Source organism: Aquarana catesbeiana, linkage group LG12, assembly GCF_042186555.1.
Source record: "Aquarana catesbeiana isolate 2022-GZ linkage group LG12, ASM4218655v1, whole genome shotgun sequence".
In the NCBI taxonomy this organism is placed as follows: Eukaryota; Metazoa; Chordata; class Amphibia; order Anura; family Ranidae; genus Aquarana; species Aquarana catesbeiana.
Window position 1 is genome coordinate 5933914 of NC_133335.1, and position 24356 is coordinate 5958269.

The window sequence follows — 24356 nt, forward strand, 5'->3', positions numbered from 1 at the left end:
CAGATTACATAAATAAATAAATAATAATTTTAATTTCTATTTATTAAAAATTTTGAAAAACAATATTACCAAAAAGAGCCATTTTGTCCCCAAAATCAATGTTTATTACTTTGTTATCCTAAGTAATGACAAAGTTATTGCTGAAAAAACCGGCCCATAGTGGAAAATGTAAAATTGCTCCATAGGAGTGAACAGGTACGAGAAGTGCATAGAGGGACAAAAACTAGCATTGTCACTGGTATGAATTGTGAGAATTTCCACCTCTCCACCTCGCCCGGTTTCTGACTCTCTCTGCTTCCTCTTCAGCCGTACGCACAAACCATCGTACTCTGGGGCCTCCTGTGGTTTCTGGAATGGTGGATTGGAACCAGAAGTTTAAAACAAGATCCGGTATTCAGGTGGGTTGCTGAACGTACATCACAATGGCAATCATTTTATATAGATTTGATTGTGGATGTGGCCACCTAGTTGAACATAAATAAAGCTAAAGCCACAGCAAACAATCCAGGAGTGGGTGCTGATCTCACTGTGGACTCATCTCTTGGCTTTGAATAAGACAGACATTTGCCCCCCTGGGACAAGACCAGTAAAATGTGTTGGGCTGGTGGCCATAAGTGGAGAAGCTTCACCATTTAGACATCGGGACCAGCAGTCAGTGACCCATGCTGGGCATTGGAGTTGAGAAAACTTCGGTAAAGTTTCACCAGTTGTGGTTCAGCCAAACTTTTTAAAAAATTCATGCACCTCCAAAATTCTGAAATTCTAAACCCAAAGTCCTTTAGAAGTCAAAGGTAATCTGAACCAGGCTCCAAGAAAGTATGTATTACAGAGCAGCCAATGATGATAAATTGGGCTGAATGGTTTGGGAAGCTGACATGGTGGCAGGTCAGGTCAAGCTAAGAGTGGTCAGCAGATGAAGACATAAGATAGAAGCAGCCTTTTGCCACTTTCTCCCAGAGGCCTTTTGGGGATCTAAACCACCAAAAATAATTTAGATTTGACTTGCAGCCTCCAAATTCATAAAACTCGATCTGAATCTAAGTTCATCCAAATTTCAGAATTACCTCCGCTGGGCGTTGTATAGTTATCTGCTCCCTGTTCAAACTTGGGACTGCAGCTCCTGGCAGAGGAAAGTCTTCCAGCTACAATGGAAGCCAATACTGGAAGATGAGAAAAAAAGTGTATCACGATAAACCGCATCCTTAAGGAGCATCCCCCTCTCACCATGCCCACCAATCACTGCGGCACCATGGCACTCTCTGCATGGTATACACATTCTTTGGTCTACAGAAATCCAACCCCACCAAGAACGGGCAACTATGTTGTGTTTTCCCTCCAGGCCAATGGTTCCCAGTCCTCTACTGGATGAAGACATTAGGCCCCCAAATGCTGAGTATAGTCCATGTCGTAGTACTTGGTCTGTGTGCATTATGTAGACCAGTGTTTCTCAACTCCAGTCCTCAAGGCGCCCCAACAGGTCATGTTTTCAGGATTTCCCTCAGAGGAAACAGCTGTGGTAATTACTAAGGCGGTGAAACTGATTAAATCACCTGTGCAAAATAATGGTGAGCCTGAAAACATGACCTGTTAGGGCGCCTTGAGGACTGGAGTTGAGAAACACTGGTCTACATAATGCACACAGACCAAGTACTACGACATGGACTATACTCAGCATTTGGGGGCCTAATGTCTTCATCCAGTAGAGGACTGGGAACCATTGGCCTGGAGGGAAAACACAACATAGTTGCCCGTTCTTGGTGGGGTTGGATTTCTGTAGACCAAAGAATGTGTATACCATGCAGAGAGTGCCATGGTGCCGCAGTTGAGAAACACTGATGTAGACTCTTGTACTCTTTGTACTCCACCATTTGTTAGACATAACTATTCACATGTGAACTATATTTCACCATCTGACACATTGTAACATTGTAAGTGATGATCTCTACCTAGCATGTGCTTTTATCTATTTCTGATACAATTCCCTTGTATGTTGTCTATATTTCATACACCCATTACAATGTAACATTATTAGGTAGTGTATTGTGTTGTTTTCATTTTTATATTGAGAATATGAAATCACTGCTAACACGTCCCATACGATGGATCTGACACTTTCCTCTCTTCATTCAGATTCACCAAGAGAGAACATTCATTTACCCAGAATCCTGAGCAGCTGGATGATGCCGATGAGGAGGTCCTTGCTGAGAAAGAAAGGGTTAATACTTTAAAAACAACAGATCAGGAGGAGGAGGTAATATATTGCTAAATGCAAATCCACTATGTACATATATAAATATACATCACACTCCTGTATGTTAACTGTCACATCACGTCCTGCACACCATCTGAAACTTGGAATCAGGCTGGCAGTGGGAGTGGCTGCTCTGCCGGCTGACCATAGAGGAGGTGGTGAGAAGGAGTAAATGGTCATAGTTCATCTCTGTTCATTACTTTGTCAGATTATAGAGAATACCCCATCTATCAGCGCTTTGTAAATGTAAGGAGAAGTCTACAAAGGGCACTGTATGGAGCAAACTTTCTCAACCCTTTCTTAAATTAGTTTCCAGGTCTCAGGGAACCCCTGATAAAATGAATGTATCTGGGATCAGAGGGAAAAATAACCCCCTTACATGGTTGGTTTTGCCAAGTGGTGTTGGTCTTGGAATTATACCGGCACCACCAAATGGGAGGTCGGTCAGCCACAACTCAAGGAACCTCTGGAGGAAACCTTGCTGAGAATGTCTGGTCCAGCCTGTCCTAGAAGTGTAATGCTGCAGATAAAAATATTAACAGAAGTTACAAATCTTACTAACTTTGTAGCAGTCACATGAGACTCTTCTTGTATTGGCCTGTCAGGGAAATTTTAAGCTTCTCCCTATAAGCATATAATTTCTTTGCGCTTCAAAGCACAAATACAGCTCTCTCATATAATGCCGATAAAGCGCGCCTTTCTTTCTCTCTAAGTGACACAGACACAGATGCTGGTATCACCTTGAGCTTAGCAGAATCCTCCAGAAAATAGCCAGGCTCCTTTTATTTATACTATAAGCATGGATAACAAAGGAAGGTGGTGGCTTCAGAATCAGCCAATCAGACACTTGTATTCATTCAAAAGAACCAATCACACACATATATATATTCAAATAGAAATACAGTAGGGACGTGTGCAGATGGTCATGTGCAGAGCCATGCGGCAAGCACATGGCTCTGAACATGATCGTGTGCACATTACCACTGCTACCAGTGATGCGAGCCATACTCTATCATGGCTCAGTGGGCCATAATTTTGTATAGTTATGCTATGGTTCCCATGTACGCAGATCTGCTTACTTAGAATTTTAGATGCGGTCACCATGGAGCGGCCAGTCCCTTGGTGAGGCATAAACAAGCATCCTTAAAAGAGAAACAGATCTGCCGTGTCCACGGGAAGGTTTCCACAGCCAATGGTCTTCCACCAACGTCTGTATGTGCGAATACCCTCACATGAGCGTATTACAGCAAAACTGACACTGGGGGACATCTGGCAACATACATTAATAAAAATTTCCACAACATGGCCCATTTTTGAAATTTTGTATTAATTACAAATGTCACGACAATCAGATGTCCTTCAGAATCAAATCACAAATTGGCTTTGTGTTTTTACCCTTCAAGAGGCCGACCATCCTCGTGGACAGTTTGCGGAAAGAGTTTAAGGAAAAGTCAGGCATCTGTGGACGCTTCAGGAAGAAGAAGAAGAGAACGGCCATCAGTAACACCTCGTTCTGCGTCAAGAAAGGTCAGTTCCTGTTCATTTCTGTTTCTTTTAATGACGTTGACCATAGAGAATGTGCGTCCAAAATACCTACTGTATGTGTGGTTGGAAATGTGTGGCCAAAACACCCATGTATGGTTGGAAATGTGAACAACGACATCTATGATCCAATTTTAATCCCACTGAAAGCAAAAGAGAGTCCACATGACAGTGCTGGTCTATGTGTCAGATATAAAGGATATGTTCTCTTTTTCCATGATTTAACATCACAATGTTTCAGATTAAAGTCTGCAGTAACACAGGTACTTTAACCCTTAAACACCCAGATCATTTCTTTTCAGTGCAGCAGGGGTCTGATTGGTTGCTGGAGGAAACCAGATAGTTCTTCTTTCAGAAATTTAGAAATATCAATGTATCAGTTTTGTCTGTTTTTTTTTTATTTTAAAGGTGAAGTCCTGGGACTTCTGGGCCCCAACGGAGCCGGCAAGACCACATCTGTGCTGATTCTGGCAGGAGAGAAGAAACCATCAGCTGGAAAGGTGAGAAGTCATAGGGGCATGGAGTGGAGGTCTTCAGGGTTCATGTATAGAGGTGCTTGAGGGACATCTCACCCACTGTGGTTATGAGGGACTAAGGAAAAAGGTTCCCTAGAAAACACTCTGCACTCAGCTGCAAGGGAAGCCCTCTCAGCACTTTGGCCTCTAACCCGGTACATGATACTGTGGTTATGAGGGACCAAGGCAAAATGTTTTTTAGAAAACACTGCACCACCAAAATGCAATCAATAAAACATTACCAATTATCACAAATTCATCTACAGGTAAGAAAGCATTAAAACATCTGAGAACCCCAGTAATTAAACAATTTATTTTTATGAAAAAAAGAGGTTATTGTCCCTACAGATAGATTCACCTAACCACATTTCCTAAAAATATTATGATGGGCCCCATTACTGGTAGGCTTTGAGCCAATGTCCAGCGTGGCATTCTTATAAGGCACCTTCACTGACTGCCTCCTACAGGTGTTGCTGGGTAATGCAGGAGACCCCCATAGGAATAAAGACTCTGCAGCATTGGGCTACTGTCCCCAACACAACCCTCTGTGGCCCAACTTCACCGTGAAGGAACATCTGGAGATCTACGCCGCTGTGAAGGGCATGAATAAAGAGGACACAAACCGTGCTATTAAACGGTAAGTTAACATGCAATGAACTTTCCTCCTGATGCAGACCAGGAGTAGGACTCCATTTCCTTTGCTCTCCTTAATATTGTTTGGTCTTGACAGTCCCATCAACAGTGATGTTGGCTTTACCATTATGCTTTTAGGTTGTTGGAGAAAACAGAGCCTAAAGGAAAGTCACACAAACACATGCAAACCTAATGCAAACAGTGGCCTTGTCAGAATGAAGCCCAAACCCTCAGCACTACAAGGCAACTAAGAGCTCAGCTCTGACCTAGCCTTGACAAGCCATCTGTGTATATGCATTACATTAAAGACATTTTCCCTATAAACCTCTTTCAACATCTTAATGAGAAGAACAATTTAGTTAGGATTTATTAACTTGTGAGATTTATTATGTCTCCATACTTTGGTGTGCAGAGTGAGTGAAGCTCTGGAGATGAAGGACCATCTCAACAAACCTGCCAGGAAGTTGTCAACTGGGGTCTCCAGAAAGGTGCGCTTTTTTTTTGGACTGTGTTCTTAGCGTGATCAATGGAGTAGATGTGATCAGACACTCAGGATATCTGAAGAGGATCTGCAGAGCTAACCAAGACCATACCCTCATAGACCCAAACTTCACTGTGTCTTGTAAAATGATTGGCTGGACCTTTCCCATTTCCACCAAGTCTGCCCTCTGGAAACCATTGGATGTAGTTGGAGTTGTAAAGCCCAGATTAAAGGGGCTTTCATAAAGCTACCAGTCCAGTAGCTCATCAGTAATTTTATGATAGTTGTTAATGTAGGTGTCCATAATATATATAATAATGGAAGTTAAACACTCCTTGGTTCCTGAGTCATCTGTCATCATCCAGCATGTCCATAAATCTATTCGTTTTATCACCTTTGTTAATATCTGTAATCATTCTGCACATATAACATAACTGAGAGCAGCTATGTTCTGCTGGATTAAGATTTTAGATCACAGATCATGGGTGGAGGCATGGAAGTTAGAATGGTCATATTCCTAACAATTGCAAATGGATCCCTGGTCGGGAATCCGCTACCTATCACCTCAAAAATTCATACAGTTATCATAAACATTAAGTATTAATAATGTTGTTGATTTTGTGTTGTTTAAGCCAACATAGCAGTAGCCAGAATTGTCCTTTTAGATCTCTGTTGTTCTTTAGGTGTGTTTTGCCATCAGCATGTTGGGTAATCCCACCATTGTTCTCCTGGACGAACCTTCCACTGGTCTGGACCCAAAAGGACAACAAAGGCTTTGGTGAGTCTTGTCACAAGTTGATCAAGGAGCTAATACCTTAAAGAGGTGCTCTACTTTTATTTTCTTTATACAGACCCTGATTCCTATAGTGACACATTGCAAGAGACTAACCGTTTCAGCGATCTTCTCTGGACACAGCAAGGCCAGACTTCATTCATGTTGATGTATTTGTTCTCTCATAGTCAAAAAGTTTACTAATTAGTGTCTCTTGCTGCCACATGACCTTCTGATATCAGACTGAGCTGAAGAAATTAAATTAGAGATCCTAATTTTTTAAGGCCTGAATGTGTAGTTGTAGCACTAGTGCCCTTCACCTTGATGTTGTAGAAACATTTGTCTCCTCCATTTATATTATTAGTTTAAATCCTACAACACATGCACTATACTTGGAGGTTTATATACAAAAGTATGACACCTTAGGCTTTTCCTGTGTATTCAAGGAGAGCCATCCGAGCGGCCTTCAAGAACAGGGAAAGGGGCGCCATCCTGACCACACACTATATGGAGGAGGCCGAGGCTGTGTGCGACCGCGTGGCAATCATGGTGTCTGGAAAACTCAGGTGAGAAGGAACAATGCCAGGACTGAGTCAGGGGAGACTTTTAGGAAGCCAGGAATACGCAGAGGAAGTCAGGATTTCTTCCATGTATGGTCTGTAGGACATTGATCCCATATACCTGTGTCATGGGGGAACCCTACCCCATAAATCTCAAAAACGTCATGGTAGAGACATGAGGAAGGATAATGTAATGCAGATTACTTAGCTCCGGTATCAGAGAGGTTGGAGATGGAGACCTTTCTGCAGACACAAGTTATTGGACAATTCTCCCTATTGCTGCCAAATAAAGAGGTTTTATATTTTGGCATCAGGAAGATTTTTGAATGTGTTTAATAAAGGAAGCAAAAATAACTTCGCAAAGGTAACAGCAGAATATAACAATCTTCTGATATCATTGTTGTCATTTAGAATCATTACTTTCATGTAAAAGTTGAGAAAACCATTAGGAGGGCACTTTTTTTTTTATGGAAACATTGTAACAATTGCTGGGCTCCCCTTACTTATTCTTCTTTTGGAATGGGTTAAAGTGTATGTAAAGCCAAAACTTTTTTTTTTTGTAGTGTAGGGTAGCGTAGGGTAAAGTCCCTGTCAGGTTTTGTTTTTTTTTGTTCTGTGTTCTGCTGGGGAGATTTCTCTTCACTCCTTTTTTTGGAAATTCAACGGGATGTGGGAAGAAATCTCAACAAAGTGAGAGGGATTCCCCTTTTAGACAGTTGTCACCAAAACATTTGTCACCATCAAAAGATTTACTCTCATCATACAACGGTAACATTTTGGGTATCCTCTTACTTTCTGTAGTGATGAGAAGGGTCACCAGTACAAATGGAGGGGTGAATCTCCTCAGCAGGTACACAGTTTATGATAAAATCTTAGTTGAAGGTCTAACCCTTCCTTACTCTATCAAGAACCAAAAAAATATGTTTTGCTTTTGCATATACACCCACACAGCATTCCTCCCCCAGGTGTATCGGATCCATCCAACATCTGAAGAGCAAATTTGGTAAAGGTTACCTCCTGGAGATCAAACTGAAGGACACCCAGCAGGTTGATGTGATTGACCAGGAGGTCCTCCGCCTCTTCCCGCAAGCCGCCAGGCAGGACAGGTAAAGTAGCTAAATCTGGGCAATATTCCAAGACCCCCAGTAACAACTGATTATTCTAACCCCATTATTATTACATGTAGGAGAAAAGTGTCAGAATTGGCCTGGGTGGCAAGTGGTTAATTACCATAAGTAATATACAAATAATTATAGACTTGTTGGGTTATGACCTTTACTTTGTAGACTTGTTGGGTTTAGTGATTGGATGTTTCTATCGAATGTCGGTGTTTATCCCGCAGGTTCTCCTTGGATGACCTTTACTTTATAGACTTGTTCAGTTTAGTGTTTGAATGTTTGCATTGAATGTTGGTCTTTACTCTGCAGGTTCTCCTCCTTGTTGGTCTATAAGATCCCAATGGATAACGTCCAGTCTCTGTCCCAGGCCTTCCTACACTTGGAGAATGGTAAGATTATACAGCTGGCAATGGAGCTGAAGATAAATGTGAATGACCTCACAGGAACGGTACGAAGGTCAGTGATCTTTGTGTATTTTCTTTACACAGCTAAACAAACGTATAGCATCGAGGAGTACAGCTTCTCCCAGTCCACCCTGGAGCAGGTAATGGCACTGATATCCAATGAACGCTGACAAATATGGTGATAAAGTCCCTACTTTCTTGATGTCATTTATTTTGTTATGTAGGTTTGCTTATGCTGTAAGATTTCCAGAAAGGGTCTCAGGTAACAGTAGGGGCAAGGAAAACCAAACAAAATCATTATCTTTATTAACTTTCTTGATTTTCCTGGCCATGTTCATGAATGTAAGGTGTGGTAAGAAGGTGCTTAGTCTTTGTTGTTTGATTACTGACAGGTCTTCCTTGAGTTGGCCAAAGAACAGGAGAAGGAAGACTTCCACTTGGATTCATCATTCAGATGGAAACACCTGAAGAGTGAAGAGATATAACATTGTCTGTAATATTATTATTATGTGCCTTATGTGTGCGGCGGAACCTTCTGTTTTAGAAGTTGCACTGAGATGGATATTGTGGGGGAAGCTGAAATCAAGTCACCACCAAGGAATGCATGACAAGTGTCGGAGGCCTCCTTTTAGTATTCCATAGAAGGAAGACTAACCATTATATGTGCCTGTATACAGTATATATTGACATATCATCATATCATGTGACTATGTAATCAGAGAGGGGGAGAGGAAGAGGTGTTACATTACTATGCAGAGTAAACTTTCTTTTAAAATCTAACAGAACTATTTTGTAGAAATTTGAGCCGTGTTTCAGGCATCTGTTCATTAAAAAAAAGATTCACATTGATATTTATCCAGCAAATTTGCATGCACATTCATTCTATGTGAATTGGGCAAAAACAAATGTTCTTTGGGCTCTTTTCTTACCTGAACGAATGTTCTTTTTTTATGGGCAGTAGTAAAATACCACATTATGACCACTAGATGGAGCTGAGGAGCACTGAGAATGCATACATCTTTGTAACAAGAGATACAATGAAACAATTCTACAGAACACTAGAGGGAAACAGCAAATGAATGTAACCAGTGGTTAAATTTACCAATCACCATTACCATTGGTTACATTTATCTGCTAATTCCCTCCAGTGTTGTCTAGCTACTTAAGGACCCCCCCCACATACATATACTGCGGCAGGGCGCCCCTTAAGCGCAAAATCAGGTACCTGTAAGTGATTTCTTTCTTCAGGTCTGGGGGCGTGCGTGCGCACCGCTGGCGACCTGCTCCCGCTGTGGTCTGCCTATGTAAACAAGGCAGATTACGGTTCTGTCAGAGGGGGTGATGGAGGTCTTGTGTCACAGTTAGAAAGCACTCCCAAGGAACACATTTGACCCTTTGATTGACCCTGATGTTAACCCCTTCCTTGCCAGTGTCATTAGTACAGTGACAGTGCATTTTTTTAACACTGATCGCTGTATTGGTGTCAGCGGTCGCCAAAAAGTGTCATTTAGTGTCAGATTTGTCCACCGCAATGTCGCAGTCACGCTAAAAATCGCTGATCGCCGCCATTACTAGTAAAAAAAAAGTCCAGAAATATATCCCATAGTTTCTAGACACTATAACTTTTGCGCAAACCAATCAATTTACGCTTATTGGGATTTTTTTATTGGATGTTTTATAGCAGAAAGTAAAAAATCTATATATATATATATATTTTTTTTTTTTTCAGAATTGTCGGGCTTTTTGTTTATAGCGCAAAAAAATAAAAACCACAGAAGTGATCCAATACCACCAAAAAAAGCTCTATATATGGGAAAAAAAGGACATCAATTTTTAAATGGGTACAGCGTCGCACAGCCTGGTAAGGAAGGGGGGGGGGGGTAAAACCTTCTCGGGCTGAAGTGGCTAGAATTGTTACGGTGTATCTCTTGTTACAAATTTATCTCCATCTAGTGGCCATATTGCGGTATTGAACTGCTTGCCTACAAAAAAGAACATTGGTTACGAAGCGAAAACAGCCAAAAGGACATTCATTTTTTTCCCACTTTACACCGAATGAGTGTTCATGTAAATTTGCTGGGTGCATGGCTAGGAAATTTTTTATTTTATTTTTTATTTTTTTATTTTTTATTTTTATAAATAGTAGCCAAAGTGTTTATATGTCTTTATATTTAGTTACTAGAAGTCATGAAGATTTTTTTTTTTTTTTTTAGGGAAGCGGAGGGGGCACATAAATGTTTTTAAAAAATAATTTGTGGGTGTTTTTTTATGGAGGACAAACATGTGACTATTTTCATATATTTTTGTACCATATTTTGTAAACTGTCAATTTTTTACCTAAATACCTCTCTATACATCTTGTCCTTGTTTGCTAGATAGCAGGGACACCCTAGCAGACACTCGAATACCTATAACAATAAATAATATACATTTCTGTACCAGCTTTATTTTTTGTTATTGTTGAGTATCATTGTACATGGATATTGTAAAATAAAAAAAGCATCTTTTTTTCAGTATTGCTTTCTTTTTATTTCCTATCTGAACCATCGTTAAACATTGCCAGCACATCAGACAATGGGCAGATATGACAGAGCACATTCGGGTTTCTATGGGCGGAATGGAAAGGACTACAATTAGGATGGACTGCCGTTATATTGTTTGACTTTTGATTAATCATTGCTAGTAACATGCAATTGATTCAATATATAGTTTGTTGGGTTTTATAATATTACCATCTATAACAGTTTTGTGGATTTACATTTTCATTTTTCTGAAAATGCCAGATAATATGAATTTCCAGTCCCAACATAGAGCCAGCTCCTGAATTTCTGTAAAGCAAAAATTTTCCGGAATTGGAACCCCTCATAATGGACACAGCGGGTGTATAGACCCAGGAACTCATCACAGGGATGGTGGGAACCCCTCATAATGGGCACAGCGGGTGTACAGACCCGGGAACTAAGCACAGGGATGGTGGAACCCCTCATAATGGGCACAGCGGGTGTACAGACCTGAGAACTCAGCACAGGGATGGTGAGAACCCCTCATAATGGGCACAGCAGGTGTACAGACCCAGGAACTCATCACAGGGATGGTGGGAACCCCTCATAATGGGCACAGCGGGTGTACAGACCCGGGAACTAAGCACAGGGATGGTGGAACCCCTCATAATGGGCACAGCGGGTGTACAGACCTGAGAACTCAGCACAGGGATGGTGAGAACCCCTCATAATGGGCACAGCAGGTGTACAGACCTGAGAACTAAGCACAGGGATGGTGGAACCCCTCATAATGAGCACAGCAGGTGTACAGACCCGGGAACTCAGCACAGGGATGGTGGGAACCCCTCATAATGGGCACAGCACGTGTACAGACCCAGGAACTCATCACAGGGATGGTGGGAGCCCCTCATAATAGGCACAGCGGGTGTACAGACCCGGGAACTAAGCACAGGCATGGTGGAACCCCTCATAATGAGCACAGTGGGTGTACAGACCCGGGAACTCAGCACAGGGATGGTGGGAACCCCATAATGGGCACAGCGGGTGTACAGACCCGGGAATTCCGCATAGGGATAGTGGGAAACTGCCATTCTGCTCCTTGACAGTGAGGTGTGAGGTTGCTGGTTCCTTGGCTCCTGTGCTCCCAGAAAACAGGGGCTAAAGTTGCTTCTCTGCCCCTGTAGGGATGCTGAATCCGGGGGAGGACCTAGGTGAGGGCCCCCTGGATAGGCCTGTGACTAGGCCTCAGCCTGTGGAAGATACTGAGCCTGGCCCAAGGAGAGATGAGTCCCTGTCTGCCTTTAGACAGAGGATTGTTGGTAATCTAAAACGGATTGGGAAAGAAGAGGAGAAATTGTTAGGTTTCAGGGCTGAATTTAGGAAGAGAAAACTGATTTGTGTCAAAGTATACAGTAAAAAGAGATCGGCTCTGAGACCTGAGTTGAAGGACTTGGAGCAAGCTGTGAGGAAGCAGAAAGAACTGGTGAGCTCTTATGAAGGAGAATAGCAGAATATTTAAAGAAAAATATAGAAATGAGGAACGGTTCAGCCGAATGAGGAGAGGAGCCGCTTCCTGCATGGAAAGTGACCCAATCAGAGAGGAGATGCAGGTACTGACAGAGTCAGTAGAGAGTGAGAAAGTGGGCCCGGAGGATGAGCCCAGCTGTTCAACACCTCAGACATCTGCTGAGCCCTCAATGGCGGAGGCCTCTGTCCCCCTCCCTCTGCAGCAGCAATATGGAACATCTGAGCAGGAGGTTGAGGGAGGTACCGGCATGCTGGAGTTCATCACTGAGCTGGAATCCTCTTTGGATGCGGCTTCCCCGGATGATGATGAGGAGATGGACATCGTTCCTCGCCCTGCAAAAGAGAGACCTGTGGAGAGAGCAAGATCCACCATGAAGTCTGCAACAACTGGGTGGAAGTCTGATCCCACCTTCAGCCATGACATCGCAAGGGTAACAACACAGCAAGCAGGTACAGTGTGTGTGCAGGATGGTGATGTGAACTTTAGGCCGGGTTCACACTATAAAACACTGTGGATCACACAGGAGCACTGTGCGTCTATGTTCCCCGAATCAGGGCCGATTCTATGCCTGAATTCGGATTCTTCCCTGAAACGGAGCCAAAGACACACAGCGTTTTTGTGCGGTGCGCTCCGCAGCCACCCCGGAGATATGTGAACCGGCTCCATAGGGACCCAGTCACATTCTCCTGCTATGCGAATTAGATGCGGGGAAACGCGCATCTAATTCACATAGGTGTGAACGGGGTCTAAATGACAATGGGCTTGCTGAGGGTTGTAGTGCTACAGGCAGTCAGCCCAGACCCATAGACAATGTACAGTCTGGTTTATCTGCTTAAATCAAAACCTCAGATTTAAATGAAACTGGTGAGAGTAACTGTCAGCTTTTGGGGGAAGAGTCTGAAGAGAGGAGCGCCATGGACAATACAGTGACCTTGCCTGGACCAGACACAGTGGCTGTTTCTGAGAATAGTGGAGGAGATGCTGGGTGCAGTAGTGCTACAGCTATCCTGGAGTCTGCAGTAGCCAAGACTGTGCTTGAACCCAGGAAAGAAGCTGAGTGTTCAGAGCTGAGGGAGAGGGTAGGTCCTGCCTCTGTTGATTCAATGACTGCTATCCCAGCTGAATCAAACTCCCTGTCAGCTGGTTTGATTGTGTCTCTAAGGACAAGACTGCAATTGGTGTGTCTGTGGGGAAAACCTATGCTGGTGTTGCTGCTACGGGATTTGGGAGGAGGGAGCAAGCAGGGAAGGAGCATGAAAATATCTTATCTTCCTTAATGTCAAAAAGGAGAAATGTTGTTGAGCTCTGTTGGGAGGGGGTGGTCTTCCTCCACCTAGGAGGGCAGCGGTGGATAAGATTCTGCAGATGGGGTTTAGGCCCACAGATATCTTCGCCCTGATCAGTCCGGCAAGTTTCTATGAGTACGATTTGTTCTTTATCCGTCCGGAGTCTTTGGATATATTTTGGGAGAAATATGAGCACGTGTGTAGGGGCCTGCCGGACTGGAGAGGGCTCATCCCCAAGCTTGTATCATGCCAGTCACTCATTAAAATGGTGACAATTCTTGTCCGCAATGAGTCCATACCACAAGGGGATTTTGCTGTATGGTTGAGGAGGTATGGAGACGTCCTGAGCCCCCTAAAGAAGATTTTGGGTGATCAGGGAATATGGACGGGGGGTGGTCTGTGCAGTTAAAGTTAAAAATTATTGACAATGTTGTCCAGCATCTGCCATCCTCGGCTTTCCTGGGGAGGGACAGGCTGAACATTTTCTACCCGGGCCAGCCAAAGCTATGTAACAAGTGTGGAGATAAAGGGCATCTTGCATCCTCCTGTCCGGTGATGAAATGCTCTCTGTGTCAGGGTGTAGGACATTTGGCAAAGGATTGTAACATTTTAAGGTGCAACCTGTGCAATGTGGTGGGACATCCTTATAGTCAGTGTCCTGAGGCAATGCATAACAAGCCTGAGCTCATGAGAGAGTTCTTCCGCCTGGACATGGAGGATGCTCAGAGCTCAGCAGCCGAGGTGCCTGTGATTCCCTCTGAGTCTGTGCCAATACCCAATATGTCTGTGTCTTCCCAGTCTGTGGTGCCCCAGTCTGTGCCAATACCCAATATGTCTGTGTCTTCCCAGTCTGTGGTGCCCCATTCTGTGCATTTGCCTAGTGTTCCCATGTCTTCCCAGTCTGTGATGCACAAGTCTGTGCATTTGCCTAGTGTTCCCATGTCTTCCCAGTCTGTAGGTAAGGTATCAGTTACCGAGAATGTGTCCAATCCTTCTGTGTCTATGTCTTCCAAAGTGGCAGAGACAGCAAGAGGTGCTGAGGCAGGTGCATCAAGTGCGGTGTCAGTCTCCCTCCCTAGACGCTGCAGGGTTTCTGTTAAGGATCGTGGGGTAAAGAGGATCTGGGAGGATGTTGAAGAGGCTGGCCTAGTGGTAAGTAAGGGAAGGGAGAGTGGGGGGAAGGGGGTGAAGTGGAGGGTAGAAGTGGGGAAGCTGTTGATTCCGGTTTCTCTGAGGATGATATGGAGTGGTTGGAGGATAAAAGGAGGAGGGGCAAAAGAAAGAAGAAAAAAAGGGGTTTGGTTACCTTAAGTCCTAAGGTTGTGCCTTTGGCAAATAAGTTTGAGGTCCTATCAGATGATGACAATGAATGGGACTCGAGTACTGCATCCTCCATGGATGATGAGTGCCAGGGTGCAATGAAGCACTCTGATTCTCCAGGAAGAGGGAGTAGTCAGGCTAAGAAACGGCTGCCTCAACTACCCTAATGGCAGTTCCCACTCTGTTAAAAGTGGCAACCATTAATGTTGCCAGCTTAAGATCAGTAAGTGCTCGTCATGTGGCCTTGTTTTTGTTCAGCGAGTTTGATGCTGACATTTTGTTTTTGAAAGAGACCCATCTGAGTAGTCTGGTCGATATATATCTGGCAAAGAAGGAGTGAAGATGCGGTCCCTCCTTTTGATCTCTTGCGGCCGAGCCTTACAGCAAGGTTGTGGTTCTTTTTTCTGGTATGGTAACTTGCCGGCGGGTAATTGAGGTAGAGATTGGGAGATGTATGGTCTTGGATGTCTCTGTGAGTGGGCATCTATGGTCCCCAGACGAAGTGGGACAGGAAAAGCCTCTTTACAAAGATTAGGCCTTTTCTTTTTAATGCCCAGAAGGTTATCTTTGGAGGTGATTTCAACACCATTACTAGGTCTAAAGACAGGAGAGGTTTCAGAGATAAGCTGGGCTATGACGGCCTTTTTCTCAATGCGATAGTTAGGGAAGCAGGTCTGGTAGATGCACACATTAAGAGCTGCCCAGACAGCACGGGGTTCACTTTTCAGTGAGGTAGTAGTCAGAGTAGGATAGATAGGTTTTTTAAAGGGAGACTCTGCTTTTTCGGCACCTGTGTGTCGGGCAGTGGAGTTTTCCAATCACTGTATTCTATCTGTGACTCTGAATGCCTCAGACATGCCACCTAGGGGGAGGGGTATCTGGAGATTGAATTCAGCCCTCCTGGAAGACGAGAGAGCAAGATAATCCTTTCAGGATTTTTTTCAAGCACAGGTAACTATCCTAGACATTTGCAACAGTAAGTCAGAATGGTGGTAGCTTGTAAAACAGCGGACTGTTGGGCTTTTCAAGGCCATAGGAAGAAAGAAGCAGCAAGATAAGTATATCACCTATCAGCGTTTGCAGAGGAAACTTGACCGTCTTGTTTCGAATGGAGGAGATTTTGGGGCGATCTCTGAGGTGAAGCTCCTCCTTAGGAGACATCAATATGACCAGCACGCCTCTTTGGTTCAGGAGAGGGATTACGGGAAATACCATTCGGCCTGACACTTACCAGAACTGTAAACAGAGCGTAGCAGTTAAGATGGTCAATGGCCTGAGGGACATTACGGGCTCTCTGACGAAGTCTAGGTCAGGGATCCTGGAGGTTGTCAGATTATACAATGCCGATCTCCTGGGAGGAAGGAACCTTGATCGGACAAGGATGTTGGGTTTTTTGGACTCTACACCAGGTCTGGAGAGTAATGTTCCTTTGATGAATTTGAAAAATGAAATCACTGCAGATGAGGTAATCCAGGCTATTGATAAACTAGCTATCGAGAAAATGCCAGGGCCAGATGGTTTGACAGCCAAATTTTATAAATGTTTTAGGACGATGCTGGCTCCCTCCCTTGCGGCGGTTTTTAATGGCTGTTTGTATTAGGGTTCTCTCCCTCCCTCCATGAGGCAATCTGCAGTGATCCTTCTCTCAAAGGGTATCCTTCGATGATTGGGAATTGGCGCCCCATTAGTCTTCTTAATGTCGATAGAAAGATACTGGCAAAGATTTCTTTCTGGCGATTATCACCAGTGGCAGGCAGTTTGTTATCATCACCAGCACTGCTCAGTCCAAGGTAGAAGCACTTTCTCAGCAGTGTTAGCTGTCCAGGAGGCCTTGGAGCATTGTAGGGATGCTGGTTGGGGTAAATTTTTGCTGACATTGGATCAGGCTAAGGCCTTTGATCGGGTTAATCATGAGTACTTATGGCTCCTTCTTGGTAAATATGGCCTGGAGGGGGGTTTGATTGATTAGCTCAAGATTTTGTACAAAAGGGCTGAAAACTTTCCTCTGGTTAATGGTTGGGTCGGGCAGCCCTCTGTGGTCAGCTCGGGTGTGCATCAGGGGTGTCCATTGTGTCCTCTGCTATATGTGTTTGCAATAGTCCCCTTCATTAGAAGGCTAGAGAGTGGACCATTGTGTGGGGTACCTTTGGGCATCGCTGGTGAGACTCTTTTGAGGGTTGTGGCCTATGCTGATGATGTTTCTGTTTTTGTCTCTGGGACTGGGGAGGCGCAGGAGGTGGTCTCAGTGATAAGGCAGTATACAGAGGCATCAGGTTCAAAGGTCAACCAGTACAAGTGTGAAGCTTTCTGGATGGGCGTGAAAGGTGGGATCTTTGTTCTCCCGGATGACTTCCCGGAGCCCCAACAAAAAAATGGAGTTCTAGGCATTGAATTTGGCCCAGGTAACTATGGTCATGCAAATTGGGTGAACAGGCTGAAGAATGCCGATGCCAAGGTGGCAAGCTGGAAAGGTTGGCGGCTTTCCTTGAGGGAAAAGGTTGATCTGATCAAGTCTTACCCGATTCCGATTTTTCTGTATGTAAGTTTTCTTTGTGTTTTGCCAGTTTCTCTCTATACCAGGGTCTATAGTTGTTTCTTCCAGCTGTTATGGGTTATGGGGAAACAAAAGGAATGTGACTTACCTTCCTAGGCGGAAGAGTGGTCTAGGGATGATCACAAACATTAGAGAGAAAAAGACTACAGGGTTGAAGTACAATCTTGGTAACATGTTGGCAGAGAGACTGCCTGGGTGGGTTTGTGTGGGTTTGTATTTTCCAGTCCTGGTTTAGGCCCTTTCTGCTAGACTGGGAAAATGGTGGGCCAGTGAAAAGCCTGAGGGTCAAGCATGATAAGCTCCCGGCTTATGTTGCCCCGTGTTTGAAAATGCTTTGGCAGTGGTCTGACTCATGGTTCCGAAAAGTAGGCGAAGGCCATGAATTCAGAAGATACAGTCAATCCACTTGTTTGTAATATTTTTTCCAGATTGGATGAGCAAGATCACCGCATGGATCAGTTTGCCATGGCGTTACAAAAATGCTCCTGAGTTGCACGGCTCACCTTGAAACTCCCACTGTGGCTGCTCCGGTACAACCTGAATTGCAGGCAATCCCTGCTGCTGCGCCAGTCTCTGTGCAGGCACCCGCCTCGAGTATTACCTCTGTAAGAGGTATGTCTGGTTCCACTCTGCTTCCCCAGCGATTTGGGGGCGATCCAGTTCAATGCAGAGGGTTTCTCAACCAGGTTGAGATTTACTTTAAGATGCTGCCCCTGGCGTTTCCCACGGACAGAAGCAAAGTAGGTTTGGTGATATCTTTGTTTTCTGAGAGAGCCTTGTGCCTGGGCAAACCCTCTATGGGAGACGCAAAAACCTGTTGTCTTGAGTTACCCTGACTTTGTGGCCTACTTTAAAAGGGTATTTGACGTTCCCACACGCTCCGCTTCTACTGCCAAGTGCCTCATGTTCATCAAACAGAGTAAAAGAACTGTTGCCGACTACACCATTGAATTTCGTACTCTGGCAGCAGAGGTTGCTTGGAACAATGAGGCCCTCATGGCTGCTTTTTCTCATGGTCTCTCGGATACCATCCAGGATGAGATAGCAGCCCGAGATATACCCACTGAGCTGGAGAGATTGATCGCATTTGCCATCCTCATTGACTCCAGACTCAGAGAAAGACTCTCTTTTAAGTAGCGCTTGCGGAAGCCTCCTGTATGTTTGCCTCCGAGCTTTGCAGTCTCAACCATGCCTCCCTCACCTCCCATGCCTCCTGGTACCGAGTCGGTCAGTGAAGATGAACCCATGCATTTGGGCTTCACGCAACTCTCTGCGGATGAGAGAGCCTTTAGGAGGAGGGAGAGATTTTGCCTTTATTGCGGCCAGGCAGGTCACTTTTTGAAGTCTTGTCCTACCCGTCCAGTGAACGCCCGAACCTTGAGGTCCTGTCATGGAAAGACCTAGGGTGGCGTTGTTTCGTCCCCAGTGATCAAAAAGGATAAGCCCCTGGTTTCGGTCACCCTTTCTTGGGCTGAGTTGTCCATCGAGATACAGGCTCTAATCGACTCTGGGGATGCAGGCCTGTTCATTGATGCTGCCTTTGTATCGCAGCACTCGATTCCGCTGCAGCTGTGTGACACTCCACTTGCCATTGAGGCTCTTGACAGGAGACCTCTACAGCCTGCCGATGTGACTCATGAGACGGTTCTGTTGTCCATGGCCGTAGGGGCCCTTCATCATGAGATAATCCAATTCCAAGTTATTTCCTCACCTAGGTTTCCGCTGGTTATTGGTTATCCTTGGTTACAGAGGCACAACCCCTCTTTTGATTGGCTCCGAGCTGAGGTTCTCTCGTGGTCACCACAATGCAGTGAGACATGCTTCCAGAAGGTAGCCAAGGTCCTGCGCACCTAATCACTCTCCATCCTGCTGGAGGAGTACCGCAATTTTAGCGATGTCTTTGACAAAGGTCAAGCCAGTAGTTTGCCTCCACACCGGCCTTATGATTGTGCAATTGACCTTCAACCTGGTGCCATAGCCCCTCGTGGCCGGGTTTACCCTTTGTCGGTCTTGGAGGATAAAGCCATGGAGGAGTATGTTGCAGACACACTTTCTCGAGGTTTCATCCGCAAATCCTCGTCTTTTGCTGGTGCTGGTTTTTTCTTTGTGAAGAAGAAGAGCGGTGAACCGAGACCTTGTATTGATTATAGGGGTCTCAATCGTTTCACGGTTAAGAATGCCTACCTGATTCCGTTGATTACAGAGTTATTTGACCTCCTCAAGGGAGCAACGGTTTTCACGAAGGTTGATATGAGAGGGGCATACAATCTCATGCGGATTAAGGAGGGAGACGAGTGGAAAACTGCATTTAATACCAGAACAGGCCATTATGAGTACCTCGTAATGTCTTTTGGCCTTTGTAACGCCCCGGAAGTTTTTGAGGAATTTATTAACAATGTCCTCTGAGATTTGTTGCAGTTATGTGTGGTGGTTTATCTCGATGATATCCTCATATTTTCCAAGTCCCTGGAGAGCCACCACACAGACTGACTATATATAAATATATATGATACACTGCCACTAACTTAATAACCTGCCTGCTTAATCTAGCTCAAGCTATCTCTCCGTCCACGCCAACAACACTACACAGGGCCACTCTGTAAGCAGCCTTATATAGTGTGTGGCGCGGACTTAGTCCCCCTGAGCCATGATTGGCCAAAGGCACCCTGCCTTTGGCCAAATATGGCTCTCCTAGCAGAGGGAACTGTGATTGGCCAAAGCATGCAGGTCAGGTGCATGCTTTGGCCAATCATCATACAGCAATGCACTGCAATCTCGCAGTGCATTATGGGGCGTTCAGCGGCGCTCGAATTTGCTGCAAACGCCCCATAATGCTCGTTCTTCGGCGAACGGTGAACACCCGATGTTCGAGTCAAACTTATCTTCGACCCGAACATCAAGCTCATCCCAAATCATAAACACGTGGTACTCACACTAATGCATGTTACTATTCAACGCCGGTGTAAATGGGTTCTAAGGGCCCGTTCACACAAGTATTGATTGTGAAGAATGCACCTATAGCATTTTTGAAGCCTTGAACAAGCATCAAACGCCATGAAAGTGTTGTTTTTCTAGGGGGAAGAGCTTAAAAGGGAAGTGATGTAGAGGAAATTATCTACTTTGAAGTGTCTCTTCTCTCCAATGAATTTGTGTACTGTCACTTGCTGGTAACCAAGCTTCCTCGCACCGACACTTGCAGGTGAGGTCATTTGCTGGCCCCAACTCTTGCTGACACAAGAAGCTTTGCCAATGGCAAAAATGCTCAATGCCTTTGCTTCTACCTGGCACTGCCAGTATTGCTGGCTGGTTGATTTCTTTGCCCGCACACAGAAGCAAATGGTCATAGCTCCCAAGTGTCAGGGATTTCGAGGGACTGTCCCTGATATGGAACAAAGTCCCTCTGTCCCTCTTCCCTCCTTATTTGTCCCTCATGTTGATCAAATCTATAGAGTTGTATATAAAATGCACTATTTATCTTTTAAAAAGTGTTTCCCGGTGCTAAACCATTAATCTCATTTCTAAGCTGCTGCATTTGTAAACTTTCAAAAGCCAATATAAAGGAATAGTAGTGGTAAAAAAAAAGCATTTTTTTGTATAATTCTCCTTTAAGGGGGCGTGGCGGGGGGTGTGCCCTATGCTTACATACTTTGCTAATAGGTGTCCCTCGTTCCCATCTCAAAAAATTGGGAGGTATGTAAATGGTGTTATCACACGGCTGCTCTGTACAAACAGGAAGTGGCTGGAGCTTTCCTGTCCTTGTTCTCTTTTATTTCGCAGTGCATTCTGGGATACAGGAACCTCCACTGCCTCTTCTTAACACCCAGCTAACACATTATAAATGTATAGCGCTACCCCCCCCCCCCCCCCCCCGCAGGAGCTGCTTGGTATGACGGGTCCTCTGTTCTCTGCCACGTCTCTGTAAACTGCTTCGTCCCTTCTGCCACACCTGGTTCTGTATAACTGAAAGAGGCTCACAGCTGTATGAGTTTCTTAACAAACAAAACTAAAACACAATATGAAAGAAACTAAAACACAATAAGAAGCTAAACTAAATTACAATATGAAACAAAACTAAAACACAATAGGAAACAAACTAAAACACAATATGAAAAAAAAACTAAAACATAATAAGAAACAAAACTAAAACACAATATGAAAAAAAAACCTAAAACACAATAGGAAACAAAACAAAAATACAATAAGAAACAAAACTAAAACACAATATGAAAAAAAACTAAAACACAATAGGAGACAAAACTAAAATACAATAAGAAACAAAACTAAAACACAATAAGAAACAAAACTAAAACACAATAAAAAAAACACACAATAAGAAACTTTTTCTTATATTATATGGCCAAGAAGGCCTCATGCACAATTTTTTAACTCCTTTTATTTTTTTTTTTGTGTCACAAAGGGTTAGTGAGGAGGTGGTTATTATTAACCCCTTTTTTTTGTTTTTTTGGGGAAAACAGAGTGGAGATAAGGGCACTTACACGGCTTTTGTTTTTTTTTTTTTTTATGGGGCGAGGGGGGTATGGTAGGATGAAGGGTAATTTCTAGGAAGAGTAAGATGTAATTAGTTGACTTTCATTCAACAACGAAGGGACGAAGGGTGAGGAGGGAGAGAACTGAGGAACTTCCCCGCTTTTTTTTTCTTCCTTTTCTCTTCTCCTTTCTTTTCTTTTTGTCTATATAAGGTGTAGGGTTACTCATGTTAGATGGTGGAACGAATGGATTGTAATTGTACAGTTTTTCATCTATGGTTTTGTGGAATATAAGGCTGTATAATGATGAATGGATAAGCTGTATTTATAAAAGGAAAATAAAAAATTTTGATTATAAACATAAAAAGACACAATAAGAAACAAAGCTAAAACACAACAAACAAAACTAAGATACAATAAGAAACAAAACTTAAACACAACAACAAATAAAGATAAAATACAACAAGAAACAAAATATAAATGACCACTAACAACAAATCAATATGTATAATAACATAAATTGAAAAAAGATAAAATATAAAAAAACAATATTAAATACTCACTGGACCCTACCGACCTGAACAACTTAAGACCCATCTCATTACTCCCATTCACCTCTAAACTTCTAGAACGCTTAGTCTACAACCGTCTTAGCTCCTACCTCAATGAAAATAACCTTCTTGACCCCTTACAGTCTGGCTTTCGCTCGCAGCACTCCACGGAAACTACCTTACTAAAACTCACTAACGATTTACTAACTGCTAAAACCAACAGCCAGTACTCCATACTCCTACTACTTGACCTCTCTGCGGCCTTTGATACTGTTGACCACCCGCTCCTTCTCAATAAACTCCATTCCCTTGGCCTCCGAGATTCTGCTCTATCCTGGTTCTCTGGCTATTTATCACAGCGCTCCTTCAGTGTCAACTACAACTCTGTCTCCTCCTCTCCATTGCCCCTTTCTGTGGGGGTCCCCCAAGGCTCGGTTCTTGGACCCCTTCTCTTCTCTATCTACACCTCCTCCCTTGGTCACCTAATAACTGCCCACGGCTTCCAATACCACTTATACGCTGATGACACCCAAATCTATCTGTCTACTCCTCACCTCACTCCTTCAGTCTCCTCTCGCATTACTAACTTACTAACTGACATATCAGCATGGATGTCGCACCACTTCCTTAAACTAAATCTCTCTAAAACTGAGCTATTAATATTCCCCCCCGCCCGTGCCCCCCTCCATGACTTTTCCATCAAAATCAACAATGCAACCATCAGTCCCTCCCCTCACGCCAGGGTACTAGGTGTAATCCTAGACTCTGACTTGTCATTTCAGCCTCAAATCCAATCGCTGTCAAAAGTTTGTAGAATTCACCTCCGTAACATCTCTAAAATTCGCCCTTTTTTAACAAATGAAACCACCAAGCTCCTCATTCACTCCCTTGTTATCTCTCGCCTTGACTATTGCAACTCCCTTCTCATTGGTCTACCGCTCCATAGGCTCCTCCCCTCTTCAGTCTATCATGAATGCTGCTGCCAGACTTATCCACCTTACCAACCGCTCAGTGTCTGCCAACCCTCTACTTCAATCCCTACACTGGCTCCCAATCACCCAGCGAATTAAATTCAAAATTCTAACCACAACATACAAAGCCATTCACAACTCTGCCCCAAGCTACATCACTAATCTTGTCTCCAAATATCGCCCAAATCGACCCCTCCGCTCTTCTCAAGACCTCCTGCTTTCAAGCTCTCTCATCTCTTCCTCCCATGCTCGTCTCCAGGATTTCTCCAGAGCCTCTCCCATCCTCTGGAACTCGCTACCTCCATCTATCCGGCTATCCCCTACTCTTACTACCTTCAGGCAATCCCTGAAAACTCATCTCTTCAGGAAAGCCTATCATGTCTCCAACTAATCTCCTACCACTTCCACCAGCTCATTCCCCACAGTTACAACCTTTTGTACCACCCGCCCCACCCTATTAGATTGTAAGCTGTTCTGAGCAGGGCCCTCTTAATCCTATTGTATTGTATTGTATTATAACTGTATTGTCTCCCTTTTATATTGTAAAGCGCTGCGTAAACTGTTGGCGCTATATAAATCCTGAATAATAATAATAATAATAATACTATACTATAATGAGCATATCATCCTACTAAAACACTGCTTTGTAAAAAACAAAAAACAAAATCGTTCATAGGTCTGGAATGCGCTCAAGTGTTAAGGACCCCTCCCCCATACAGTAAAATTGGACAATTAGGATTTGTGTTGCCCCTTCTGTATCTTGCACAATGCTGACCACAGAGCCAGCCAGTCCTTGTAGCTTTGATTTTCCAATCTGTGCAAAAGTTCAGATCTTTGGTTTAGTTCCCCCTCTGGGGGGGTTGGGGGGGGGGGGGATCCTGG

The 24356-nt window shown here is 44.0% G+C and overlaps 2 protein-coding genes across 4 annotated transcripts in view; both read left to right on the top strand.

Moving 5' to 3' along the window:
- The window catches only part of LOC141113854 (ABC-type organic anion transporter ABCA8-like), a 233996-nt gene extending 223204 nt beyond the window's left edge, over positions 1–10792 (top strand). The window contains exon 40 of the transcript XR_012236820.1: positions 9498–10792. The gene's annotated coding sequence lies outside the window, so the exon portion shown is untranslated. The remainder of the gene's footprint in view (positions 1–9497) is intronic.
- The window catches only part of LOC141113853 (cholesterol transporter ABCA5-like), a 106536-nt gene extending 95744 nt beyond the window's left edge, over positions 1–10792 (top strand). For all 3 annotated transcript variants that reach the window (XM_073607177.1, XM_073607176.1, XM_073607178.1), the window contains 12 exons: positions 307–398; positions 2131–2251; positions 3655–3778; positions 4202–4293; positions 4776–4945; positions 5354–5429; positions 6106–6200; positions 6641–6760; positions 7720–7860; positions 8182–8261; positions 8361–8416; positions 8669–10792. In XM_073607177.1, coding sequence (XP_073463278.1) covers positions 307–398; positions 2131–2251; positions 3655–3778; positions 4202–4293; positions 4776–4945; positions 5354–5429; positions 6106–6200; positions 6641–6760; positions 7720–7860; positions 8182–8261; positions 8361–8416; positions 8669–8761 — 1260 coding nt within the window. In that variant the 3' untranslated portion in view covers positions 8762–10792. The remainder of the gene's footprint in view (positions 1–306; positions 399–2130; positions 2252–3654; positions 3779–4201; positions 4294–4775; positions 4946–5353; positions 5430–6105; positions 6201–6640; positions 6761–7719; positions 7861–8181; positions 8262–8360; positions 8417–8668) is intronic.
- Positions 10793–24356: the final 13564 nt, after the last annotated feature.